The 13,705-nt window shown below is 45.1% G+C and overlaps 1 protein-coding gene across 1 annotated transcript in view; it reads right to left on the bottom strand.

The window, feature by feature from the left end:
- LOC120986665 (putative olfactory receptor 2B8) overlaps positions 1-13,705 on the bottom strand; it is a 32,228-nt gene that overhangs the window by 15,145 nt on the left and 3,378 nt on the right. Inside the window, exon 2 of the mRNA XM_040415337.1 lies at positions 13,066-13,095. Within this exon, the coding sequence (XP_040271271.1) occupies positions 13,066-13,095 (30 nt within the window). The remainder of the gene's footprint in view (positions 1-13,065; positions 13,096-13,705) is intronic.

Raw genomic sequence — 13,705 nt, 5'->3', positions numbered from 1 at the left:
TAACCACACTGTTGATGGTTAAATGCACTTGGGTGACACAGGCTCAGCCTGCACCAGATGTAGTATATGGCCAAAAAATAATCAGACTGTTGATGGTTAAATGCACTTGGGTGACACAGGCTCAGCCTGCACCAGATGTAGTATATGGCCAAAAAATAATCAGACTGTTGATGGTTAAATGCACTTGGGTGACACAGGCTCAGCCTGCACCAGATGTAGTATATGGCCAAAAAATAATCAGACTGTTGATGGTTAAATGCACTTGGGTGACACAGGCTCAGCCTGCAGCTGATGTAGTATATGGCCAAAAAATAACCAGACTGTTGATGGTTAACCACTTCAGCCCCCAGTGCTTAAACACCCTGAAAGACTTTTTACACTTCTGACCTACACTACTTTCACCGTTTATTGCTCGGTCATGCAACTTACCACCCAAATTAATTTTACCTCCTTTTCTTCTCACTAATAGAGCTTTCATTTGGTGGTATTTCATTGCTGCTGACATTTTTACTTTTTTTGTTATTAATCGAAATTTAGCGATTTTTTTGCAAAAAAATGACATTTTTCACTTTCAGTTGTAAAATTTTGCAAAAAAAACGAGATCCATATAGAAATTTTGCTCTAAATTTATAGTTCTACATGTCTTTGATAAAAAAAAAATGTTTGGGTAAAAAAAAAATGGTTTGGGTAAAAGTTATAGCGTTTACAAACTATGGTACAAAAATGTGAATTTCCGCTTTTTGAAGCAGCTCTGACTTTCTGAGCACCTGTCATGTTTCCTGAGGTTCTACAATGGCCAGACAGTACAAACACCCCACAAATGACCCCATTTCGGAAAGTACACACCCTAAGGTATTCGCTGATGGGCATAGTGAGTTCATAAAACTTTTTATTTTTTGTCAAAAGTTAGCGGAAAATGATGATTTATTTTTTATTTTTTTCTTACAAAGTCTCATATTCCACTAACTTGTGACAAAAAATAAAAACTTCTATGAACTCACTATGCCCATCACGAAATACCTTGGGGTCTCTTCTTTCCAAAATGGGGTCACTTGTGGGGTAGTTATACTGCCCTGGCATTCTAAGGGCCCAAATGTGTGGTAAGGAGTTTGAAATCAAATTCTGTAAAAAATGACCTGTGAAATCCGAAAGGTGCTCTTTGGAATATGGGCCCCTTTGCCCACCTAGGCTGCGAAAAAGGGTCACACATCTGGTATCTCTGTATTCAGGAGAAGTTGAGGAATGTGTTTTGGGGTGTCTTTTTACATATACCCATGCTGGGTGAGATAAATATCTTGGCAAAAGACAACTTTTCCCATTTTTTTATACAAAGTTGGCATTTGACCAAGATATTTCTCTCACCCAGCATGGGTATATGTAAAATGACACCCCAAAACACATTCCCCAACTTCTCCTGAGTACGGCGATACCAGATGTGTGACACTTTTTTGCAGCCTAGATGCGCAAAGGTGCCCAAATTCCTTTTAGGAGGGCATTTTTAGACATTTGGATACCAGACTTCTTCTCACGCTTTGGGGCCCCTAGAATGCCAGGGCAGTATAAATACCCCACATGTGACCCCATTTTGGAAAGAAGACACCCCAAGGTATTCAATGAGGGGCATGGCGAGTTCATAGAAATTTTTTTTTTTGGGCACAAGTTAGCGGAAATTGATATTTTTTATTTTTTTCTCACAAAGTCTCCCGTTCCGCTAACTTGGGAAAAAAATTTCAATCTTTCATGGACTCAATATGCCCCTCACGGAATACCTGGGGGTGTCTTCTTTCCGAAATGGGGTCACATGTGGGGTATTTATACTGCCCTGGCATTCTAGGGGCCCTAAAGCGTGAGAAGAAGTCTGGAATATAAATGTCTAAAAAATTTTACGCATTTGGTTTCCGTGAGGGGTATGGTGAGTTCATGTGAGATTTTATTTTTTGACACAAGTTAGTGGAATATGAGACTTTGTAAGAAAAAAAAAATAATAATTCCGCTAACTTGGGCCAAAAAAATGTCTGAATGGAGCTTTACAGAGGGGTGATCAATGACAGGGGGGTGATCAATGACAGGGGGGGTGATCAATGACAGGGGGGTGATCAATGACAGGGGGGTGATCAGGGAGTCTATATGGGGTGATAACCACAGTCATTGATCACGCCCGTGTAAGGCTTCATTCAGACGTCCGTATGCGTTTTGCGGATCCGATCCATCTATCAGTGCATCCGTAAAAATCATGCGGACGTCTGAATGGAGCTTTACAGGGGGGTAATCAATGACAGGGGGGTGATCAGGGAGTCTATATGGGGTGATCACCACAGTCATTGATCACGCCCCTGTAAGGCTTCATTCAGACGTCCGGATGCGTTTTGCGGATCCGATCCATCTATCAGTGGATCCGTAAAAATCATGCGGACATCTGAATGGAGCTTTACAGGGGGTTGATCAATGACAGGGGTGTAATCAATGACAGGGGGGTGATCAGGGAGTCTATATGGGGTGATAACCACAGTCATTGATCACGCCCCTGTAAGGCTTCATTCAGACGTCCGTATGCGTTTTGCGGATCCGATCCATCTATCAGTGCATCCGTAAAAATCATGCGGACATCTGAATGGAGCTTTACAGGGGGGTAATCAATGACAGGGGGGTGATCACCACAGTCATTGATCATGCCCCTGTAAGGCTTCATTCAGACGTCCGGATGCGTTTTGCGGATCCGATCCATCTATCAGTGCATCCGTAAAAATCATGCGGACATCTGAATGGAGCTTTACAGGGGGGTGATCAGGGAGTCTATATGGGGTGATCACCACAGTCATTGATCATGCCCCTGTAAGGCTTCATTCAGACGTCCGGATGCGTTTTGCGGATCCAATCCATCTATCAGTGCATCCGTAAAAATCATGCGGACATCTGAATGGAGCTTTACAGGGGGGTGATCAGGGAGTCTATATGGGGTGATCACCACAGTCATTGATCATGCCCCTGTAAGGCTTCATTCAGACGTCCGGATGCGTTTTGCGGATCCAATCCATCTATCAGTGCATCCGTAAAAATCATGCGGACATCTGAATGGAGCTTTACAGGGGGGTGATCAGGGAGTCTATATGGGGTGATCACCACAGTCATTGATCATGCCCCTGTAAGTCTTCATTCAGACGTCCGGATGCGTTTTGCGGATCCGATCCATCTATCAGTGCATCCGTAAAAATCATGCGGACATCTGAATGGAGCTTTACAGGGGGGTGATCAGGGAGTCTATATGGGGTGATCACCACAGTCATTGATCATGCCCCTGTAAGGCTTCATTCAGACGTCCGGATGCGTTTTGCGGATCCGATCTATCTATCAGTGGATCCGTAAAAATCATGCGGACGTCTGAATGGAGCTTTACAGGGGGGTAATCAATGACAGGGGGGTAATCAATGACAGGGGGGTGATCAGGGAGTCTATATGGGGTGATCCCCACAGTCATTGATCACGCCCCTGTAAGGCTTCATTCAGACGTCCGGATGCGTTTTGCGGATCCGATCCATCTATCAGTGGATCCGTAAAAATCATGCGGACGTCTGAATGGAGCTTTACAGGGGGTTGATCAATGACAGGGGGGTAATCAATGACAGGGGGGTGATCAGGGAGTCTATATGGGGTGATCAGGGGTGATCAGGGGCTAATAAGGGGTTAATAAGTGACGGGGGGGGGTGTAGTGTAGTGTAGTGGTGCTTGGTGCTACTTTACTGAGCTACCTGTGTCCTCTGGTGGTCGATCCAAACAAAGGGGACCACCAGAGGACCAGGTAGCAGGTATATTAGACGCTGTTATCAAAACAGCGTCTAATATACCTGTTAGGGGTTAAAAAAAACACATCTCCAGCCTGCCAGCGAACGATCGCCGCTGGCAGGCTGGAGATCAACTCTCTTACCTTCCGTTCCTGTGAGCGCGCGCGCCTGTGTGCGCGCGTTCACAGGAAATCTCGCGTCTCGCGAGATGACGCATATATGCGTGACTCTGCGCAGGGCTGCCACCTCCGGAACGCGATCCTGCGTTAGGCGGTCCGGAGGTGGTTAAATGCACTTCGGTGACACAGGCTCAGCCTGCAGCTGATGTAGGATATAGCACAAAATAACCACACTATCGATGGTTAAATACACTTGGTGATAGCTTGTGCTGGCGCACCACAAGTCACAAAATGGCCGCCGATCACCCCAGAAAAAAAGTGATCTAAAAACGCTCTGGGCAGCCTCAAAAAAGTGAGCAAGTCAATAATAGCACTTCAATGATCCACAGCTGCAGATCGATCACAGAATGAAGTCTTTTGGAGGAGTTAATCTGCCTAATCTCGCCCTAACGTCGCAGCTGCAACCTCTCCCTACACTGATCATAGCAGAGTGACGTGCGGCGCTACGTGACTCCAGCTTAAATAGAGGCTGGGTCACATGCTGCACTGGCCAATCACAGCCATGCCAATAGTAGGCAAGGCTGTGATGGCCTCTTGGGCCAAGTAGTATGACGCTTGTTGATTGGCTGCTTTGCAGCCTTTCAAAAAGCGCCAAGAAAGCGCCGAATACCGAACCCGAACACGGACTTTTACGAAAATGTTCGGGTTCGGGTCCGTGTCACGGACACCCCAAAATTCGGTACGAACCTGAACTATACAGTTCGGGTTCGCTCATCCCTAGTTACTACATAACAATTTTTTATGGATTTTAACACTCTTTTTTATTATTGTATTATCGATTATCTGATTGTCACTTAATTTGCTGCTACGTATTCTGGGTATATATACCCTTGTGAGACACCATTTTATATGCTTGATAAAGACTGCATTGATCGGTTGAAACGTTGCAGAGGGTCCACCGTTTTTCACTATATTAACTGGAGTGCTGCCTCATCTTTTAGATATATATCATCTAACTAGCTGTTGAGCCTGCGGCTTGCAGGATTTTGCCCCCGTGGTTTATTGGACTAGTGCTGCTGTCTGAATTTTTGTTTGTGTGTTATATATATATATATATATATATATATATATATATTTAGTTGCAAGAAAAAGTATGTGAACCCTTTGGAATGATATAGATTTCTGCACAAATTGGTCATAAAATGCGATTTTTATAGGGCAGGGCAGCTGTAACCAACACCTCCAATCTCATCTCATTGATTGGACTCCAGTTGGCTGACACCTCATTCCAATTAGCTCTTGGAGATGTCATTAGTCTAGGGGTTCACATACTTTTCCCACCTGCACTGTGAATGTTTACATGGTGTGTTCAATAAAAACATGGTAACATTTCATTCTTTGTGTGTTATTAGTTTAAGCAGACTGTGATTGTCTATTGTTGTGACTTAGATGAAGATCAGATCACATTTTATGACCAATTTGTGCAGAAATCCATATAATTCCAAAGGGTTCACATACTTTTTCTTGCAACTGTATATATATAATCTGGTGGCCAAATTAATTTGATTCGTTCGTGATATAGTGTTTATAAATATATTAATTATTAGTATTTTTTATTTATTTTTCTAAAATATAGTTTATTATTTTCCCCCTTGATCATTGGTGGTATAAGTGAGAATAAAGAGCTGGGCAACAAGGAATATACTTACCACATAGAAGGATCCAGCGACATCACTCAAATCTCCTCCTTCTTCTCGGCGATGCCGTCTGTCTTCTCTCCCGGGAGCACTCTGACATAATCAGCGCAGGCGCAGTGAGGAAGCCAGCAGATGCGGAGCGCCCTTCCCTCACTGCGCCTGCCCCAAATACTGAACGGAACGGTGCAGGCACGGGATTTTCGCAGTGGACATGGCCGGCGACAGGAGAGCAGCGCTGCCCTGGCCCTGTCAATCAAGAGAAGAAGGGCGTAAAAATAGGTGGGCAAAAAGAGCAAAAACAAACTTTTATAATATGCTAATTAGCCTATATTACCAGGCGGGGCATTGCACCTGCTCCTAGAGGCTAATTAGCAGATAATAAAAGTTTGTTTTTCTCAGTAATGGCTTCAGGCAGGGAGATGTCACTAATATAGTTATGTTCAACTGACATTAGCACATCGCTAAGGTCAGCCAGCTTAATATCCATTTTTCAGGTGACAGAAACACTTTAAGAACTGTGGAGTTAAGTGGTAAAAATGGCAAAATAGTCACGCAAAAGTATAACAGGCCTGACTATATACCTCTCTGCAAACAACACTTTGATATCATTACAATATCGATACTCACGGATCAAGCTAAACCTGTTAAATTCAAATACGGGATAAGTATCGTGCGATTACACTTTAGACCTTGCGCTGTGACGGCGCATTAAAATGTTGTCCCAGAGAGTGTACGGCGACCCGGATGTGTATATACATTATTACATAGAGCAAGCCGGTCATGGTTTGGATGGCTTTCACGGTGCAGAATTCATGCACGGTTCTGGCCTCGCTGGGTTATTTTGGGGTCTATTCCGTCGGGTCGTTCCCCTATTCAAGAAAGGTGTGGATTGAATAAATAGACCTACGCAAGGACAGGAAGGCTCTGGCGTCATGCAAATTCGGGGGAGAAATGCGGAAAAGAAATGGCAATGGCGTTGTCCTACCCCCTTTTATGAATAAAGTAGAGTCGACTAAGAGACGTCGCCGCCAGCAAACAAGAAGCCGTTCACCAAGCGACATCTTCTAATTAACAACTATGGCTTTTGTTCATGACGCATCTGCCGAGCACACTAAATCAGAGTTGGATATCTTTCAAATACCGCCCACGCAAACAAGTATTGAAAAATCGCTTTATGTAGAGGTACAACCGATAGTGGCCATTGCCGACAACGTGCCTTTGGAGTTCTTCATCTCGGGCAGCGGTGAATATTATTACGACCTAAATAACTGTTACACATTGTTTGCAGAATCATTAGCCCGGATAACACACCCATACCCGACTGATCCCATGTCGCCCTTATTAACTTCCCTATTGCCAGCCTTTTTAATTAATTGGACATAACGCTCGGCGACATATTGATTTCAAGAAGTGACAACCTTTATACGTATAGAGCGTATATAGAATCCCTAATCATAGTTGAAAAACTTTAGCGGCCCAATTTACAGCCGGCTTATTCTATAAAGATACCGCAGAGTTATCATGATGACTGGGCTCTCGACGGCCGTAATGTCGGTTTCGCCAAGAGAGCTCAGTATACGGCTTGCTCCAGAAGTGTAGAATTAATGGGACCCATTTACGCCGATATATTTTATCAGCCAAAGTTAATACTGAACGGCCTAGATCTAAAGATAAAGTTGACCAGAAACAAACATTACTTCTGTCTTATGTCTGCCAAGGCAACCCATTTTGAAGTCAAAATACAGCACGCTTCGTTGTTTGTCAAAAGAGTTAAAATATCGCCTGCAGTGAGAATCGGACACAGTCGCGCTCTGTTAACCGCTAATGCAAAGTACTCGGTCGATCGCGCGTCGCTTAAAGTAAAGAGCGTTCCCGCCAGTATTCGCATGGCTAAACATGAGAATCTTTTTCTGGGAAACATCCCAAAAACAGTAATACTAGCGTTTGTGGACAACGAATCATTTTCCGGGAACTTCCAAAGAAATCCTTTGTGCTTCAATCACTATAATGTGAATTATGCCGCCTTATATTTGGATGGACAACAGATACCCGCAAAACCGTTTCAAACTAATTTTCAAGACGATTTGGCTGTTCGTGAACATATGTCGCTAGTACATATTTCGGAGAAGCACAAGGCTGACAACGCTTTATCCGTGGATCGGTCAGAGTTTTTGAACCGGTGCACTTTATTCGCTTTTGATTTGTCGCTGGATCAAGAACCTGGCGGACATTTGTCTCTAGTGCAAACTGGAAATATTAGAGCTGAAATTAGATTTGCTGAGCCTGTGCTAAACACTATTAATATGATTGAGTATTCCATCCGTTCATGAAAATATTATTGAAATAAACAATAGAAGGGAGGTATATGATTTAAAAAAAAAAGAATATTGATGAAATTACCTGCGTTATCAAAGCCGACTTTCATGCCCGCTGCATATTTAAAGGTGTATTTCCATGCGATTTATTACCAAAAAATAAAATAATTGACCGTCCAGCGGTCTATATTGTAAATACGGACAATTCATATCAGCGGGGAAATGTCACGGCTGAGGATGGGGGAAATCCTCAGCCGTGCGGTGACAGAAGATGTCCAGTCGCTACTCGCCAGGAACACAGAATCAGGGAGCAGGTCACCTCCTGTTGCGTCCCTAACGCTGACCCTGTCTCCTACCTGCATGGGCCGACCTTGATGGTAGGAGGACCCATGCACAGGAACCTCGGATCCCTGACTTACCCTCCGACCGGTCCCTGGGCTAAGGAGCAGGGTAAGACAACCCACTCCTCCTAGGCACGGAGGAGCAGGAGTCTCACTGGACAAGCAGCATAAAGAAGGGGGTACATAAACAGGACTATGGATAAGCAGGGCCGTCTTTGCCGCAGGGCAAAAGGGGCAGCTGCCCCGGGCCCAGTTGCTCCTGGGGGCCCAAGGGAGCTCTGTTTCCCGACTCCCATTCACTAGGTTAAAACATTCGGGGCCTGGGCCCCTGATGTTTTGTCCCAGGCCCCGAATGTCCTGCCTGCCTGCTAGATACAACTGTATTGCCGTACACAGAACGGCAATACAATTGAATCTAATATACACTGTCTGGGAAGAGGTGAAGGACCTGTGGTGACATCACAAGTCATGTGATCAGCAAAACAGGCTGTGATAGGATGACCTGGATGATGTCACCATCATGTGACTAGTGCAGGATTGGACCGGAGTGAAAAGGAGAAGGAGCCTAATGCTGATGTCTGTACATGAGGAGAGGTAAGTGAAGGGAGAGGCAGAGCAATGCTGGGAGTTGTAGTTATTTAACTAGGATGTATGTTAGGGCTGAAGGGAGGGATGTTATTGACATGGAACTGTGTGCTTGAGGTGGCTGGGGGAGGAAATAATGTTATTTACATGGGACTGTATGTTGAATGTGGATGGTGGGGGGGAATGATGTGTATGTACATGGTACTTAATGTTTAGGCTACGTTCACACTTGTGTTTGGGGATCCGCTTGTAAGATCCTTTTCAGGTCTCTCACAAGCAGCCCCAAATGCATCAGTTTAACCCCAATGCATTCTGAATGGATGCGGATCCATTCAGAATGCATTCGTTCGGCTCCGTACGTCACCCCGTTCCGTTGTGGAGGCGGACCCCAAAATGCTGCAAGCAGCGTTTTTGTGTCCGCATGGCCGTGCGGAGCCAAACGGATCCGTCCTGACTTACAATGTAAGTAAATGGGGACGGATCCCTTTGCATTGACACAAAATGGTGCAATTGTAAACGGATCCGTCCCCCATTGACTTTCAATGTAAGTCAGGACGGATCCGTATTGGGACTTAGAAATTCAAATCGAATACAAACGAATCGGTCCTGAACGGATGTATTAGTTTGTATTATCGGTGCGGATCCGTCCTGTACAAGTACAGGACAGATCCGCACGAACGCAAGTGTGAAAGTAGCCTTAGGGGGTGATGTTTACATGGGACTGTGCGTTGGAGGCGGCTGGGGAGGAGGTGATGTTATTTACATGGGACTGTATGGTGGAGGGAGGATTATAACTGCAGGGGGCACTGCACATCCAGGGGACATTATAGGCGGTCTTATTACTACTGGGGGCTCTATAGGAGGGTCTTATAGATCCGCCTTTTTTCTACTAAGCGCACTATGGGGGCCTTATTACTACTGAGGGGTCTGTAGGAGCTTTATTACCACTGGGGGAACAATAGGGGGCCTTATTTCTACTGGGGGCTCTGTGAGGGCATTATTAATATGGGAGGGCTCTTCTAATAATGGGGGCATTGTTGAGGAGCGTTATCACGGTTGGGGCAGTGTTAATAATGGGGGCATTCTAGAAGGGAATTACTATTGGTGGGACTATGAGGAGCACTATTACTATGGGGGGCAGTAATGTTTCTTCAGGATAGTATTTGGGGGTATTGGGGGGGGGGCAGGGGCGTAACTAAAGGCTTGTGGGCTCCGGTGCAAGAGTTTAGCTTGGGCCCCCCTTCCCTTCCCTCAGTGCTTTGTGTGTCTTCTTATGCGGCACAAGGGTCTTTGGGCCCCTTCAGGCTCCTGGTCCCGGTAGCGACTGCTACCTCTGCACCCCCTATAGCTACACCCCTGGGGGGGGGGGTACAGCAAGCAGCAGGATAACACTGTGGGGACTCCAGTTGGGGGATAATGATAGAATGTGAGGAAGCTAAGATGTCTGTGTGTCACACTCTGCAGAGACGAGGCGGCTGAGAGAAGTTGTCCAGACCGAGTGGAGAAGATGATGACAGAGAGGAGACGTCACCTGGAGGCCCTGGACGTGACAGGTAAGTGCTGCTGTATAGCAAGTACAGCAAAGTGCGGGGGGGGGGGGGGGGGGGATCCAGGGGGCCCAAGTAAATTCTTACCCAGGGTCTAATCAATATTAAAGACGGCCCTGTGGATAAGACAGGTGAACCAAACAGTTCCACACAAACCTGTCTCAGCCTTGCTGACTGGAACCCGTGCTAAGGAAAGGCTGTCCACACAGACAAAGGTAAACAGCACACACATGAAGACACACAGGGACCAGGACATCCATAGCTGCACAAAAACCAAAGACACAAGACATCAACAACACATCACGGTATTAGAACTTATGACCGGAAGGGTGGCCCTTACAAGAAGATGGAAATCACAGGAGGCTGCAACAGCAAAGCATGACTGAAGCAACCTAATGAGCCATGCCAAAGTGAGAGGCTTTATAGGCCTAAGAGGCCACACCCAGTGACATCACACACACTGGGAAGGGAGTTAACCCTTCCAGCACCCCAGGAAAGGGAAAACACCAACTTAAAAGGGAAGTGTCCAACACAACAAACACACTGTGGTTGTTGCCGCAGGCAACGACATGGGTGGCAACCGTGTCCTGGGAGTCAGCCCCAAGGCCGGGACACTGCCACCACATGTACACAACGACAAACGTTGCCACGGACAACCACAGTGCAGGAAAGGTGTCCGTGCACACCACACACTACACAAAGTGCACACAGACAAACGACAGTGCATACATACACGCACACAAACTCCAAAGGGACCGCACACATACCTGTTGTCCGCGGCAACCGCACTTGAGGCATACAACATCAAGCCTCAAGCTGCGGTTGAAACAACAACCCAAACCGCGGGCAATTGTATGCGGCTCCCAAGGAGTCACGGCCAAAACCGTGGCCGTGACAGGAAAGCACTGGATTTTAATTATATTATACCCGAATGATGTATCTTTTTTTTTTTATAGTTATCAGCCGCAAATGAAATATTTCCTGGTGAATTTATGAATTTTTTATCTAAATATTCTAAGATTATAAGGTATCAAAACAGACAAATAAAGGACACCGCTAGTTCGGTCTGTGGCCATTACTTAATCTATATCTTAAATTGTATCGCTAAAGGAATGTCTTTTGAAAATGTATTTGTCATGGTCAGATTGTTGTTTGACCGTGACGCGGTTGCTGTGCAGACTGGTTGCTGGTGGCAACGTGTTGTTTTCGGTTTGCACGTGAGTTTCCCCTTTAAGGTGCGTCTCCCTGCGATTTGGTGAGTGAGGGGTTAATCCTCTAGCTAGTGGGGATTTAGGTGTGTCCTGGGTGTGGCCACTATGTGGATATTACCTGTGGCTTCCTGACTGGAGTCAGTGGTACTCCAGCCTTGTTTGGTGATGGAGCTCTGCTCCTTTCCTGTGTGAACTTGCCTAGTCCTTGAGGGCCTCCTTGTTGGACATAAATTGTCTTCCTTTTGTATGCTCCTTATACCCTACCTCACTTGTTGTATGTTAGGTGTGGGTTTATGTTCAGGGTGTGTTGTACGTCTTGATTGTTGTTACATGTCTGGGTTGTTGTTGGTGTTTGTCCCTGCATGTATGTAAGACATTTTCCCTGTGCGTTGTGTCTTCTCGAAGTGGGTTGGTTTCCCGGAGGGGTGAACCACAAGCCCCTATGCAGCACTGCCATGAACCTTGCGGCATGGGGGTCCTGGCAAAGTCTGGTGTGCTGGATACCTGTGTGAGTTGCTGGTGCGGCATCCTGTTTGGTGTTAGGGTTCCTGTACGTTTGCATGGGTTCCAGTCGTGGAGACTTCGGCAGGTAAGTGTGTTGTCTTGTGTTCTTACCTGCCGATCCTCTTTTTGTGTATGGTCTCTCCTTTTCCCTGCTTTTAGGTCTTTAAAGACTCTTGTTCTTCCATGTCTTGGATGAACAGGACGTCTCCCCCCTGATCCTATCTGAGGGATTATCAGGGCGACTCAGGGTCTCAGGTATCCAGGGTATGAGCCGCCCTACCATCAGGGTCCGCTCATAGGTGAGGAGTTAGGGAAAGGTTTAGGGACGCTATAGGAGGTGACCTGCTTCCCTTTTCCTGACTTCTTGGCCTAGCAGCTATCTTTTATCCCTTTACATTGTACATGGGGGGTTTCCCCCACTCCCAACCGTGACAGTATTAAAAATATTTACGAGTGATTTTAGGAGAAATGACAGTCCTGTATGTATCTTTGTAACAAAGCACATGAAACAATTATGTATACGTTACTGTAATTACGCAAAAACATGTCTACCCTACTGAGTTATTGAAAAATGTACCGTGATCCGTCGTAAATAAAGACATTTTGCTTAAATCACGTACGTCTTTGATTTTTATTAAACATAATTTCGTAACAAAGCAAATTTTCTAATGAGACAAAATGTTTTCACCTCTCTTAAATAACGTCTTAGGACATGTCCGAACATGTCTTCATCATGTCTGAACATACCCTGAGGCGCTTCACAATTATGAGATAGATAGATTGGATGGATAGCTTAGGTTTTTATAAGATTCCTAGAAGAGATTAATAATAGAATTTTAATAGCCTGATAAAAAGATAGATAGATGATAGATATATGTTTTGACAACTGTTTGCTATTGTCGCAGCTGCTCGTCCATTAGGCTTACTATCGCTGTGGGCTTTGACTTCCCGCAACACATGTACAAACATTGTAGACTTCTAAATTTGGTACGTGTTTGTACAAATTGATGGACGGACGGCGTATTAGAAAGATAGATACGTGTTATCGACACCCGGGGAAGTTGGGTGCTGCAATTAGTTATTGTTAATATTTTAAAAAGATACATCTCTGTGTTAGATAGATATGTTGAATATCTGTGATAGATGCGGCTATAAAATAGGACAAAATGGGAAGACAGAATAAGCACTCGGGAAAGTTGGGTGCCACGGCTGGCGATCCTAAATAGCATCTTAAGACATCTGAATTACTGACTGTACGTCTTAAGACATGTCTGTACATTTCTTCAACATGTTATCGGCACCCAGGAAAGTTGGGTGCTGCAATTAGCTATTGTTAATATTTATAAATGCTACATATCTGCTTTAGATGCGGTGATCAAATATTTTGCTTAAATCACATACGCCTTAATAAATACAAGCTTAATATAATTTTATTTTTAAAGATATTAAAACTTAATTGAATTACTGACTTAATATCAGATATAACAGAATAAGGGGCGTTAAATGGGCGGTGTTTAGGCGTGGTTTGGGGCAGTATTTAGGCATGGTTTGGGCGGGGAAAAGGGCATGTATTTAGGAGTGGGCGGGGAAAAGGGCATGTTGACCTG

This window comes from Bufo bufo, chromosome 1 (assembly GCF_905171765.1).
Source record: "Bufo bufo chromosome 1, aBufBuf1.1, whole genome shotgun sequence".
NCBI lineage: Eukaryota > Metazoa > Chordata > Amphibia > Anura > Bufonidae > Bufo > Bufo bufo.
Note: the sequence above shows the minus strand (reverse complement) of the source record. Positions and strands in the feature narration are given on the sequence as shown.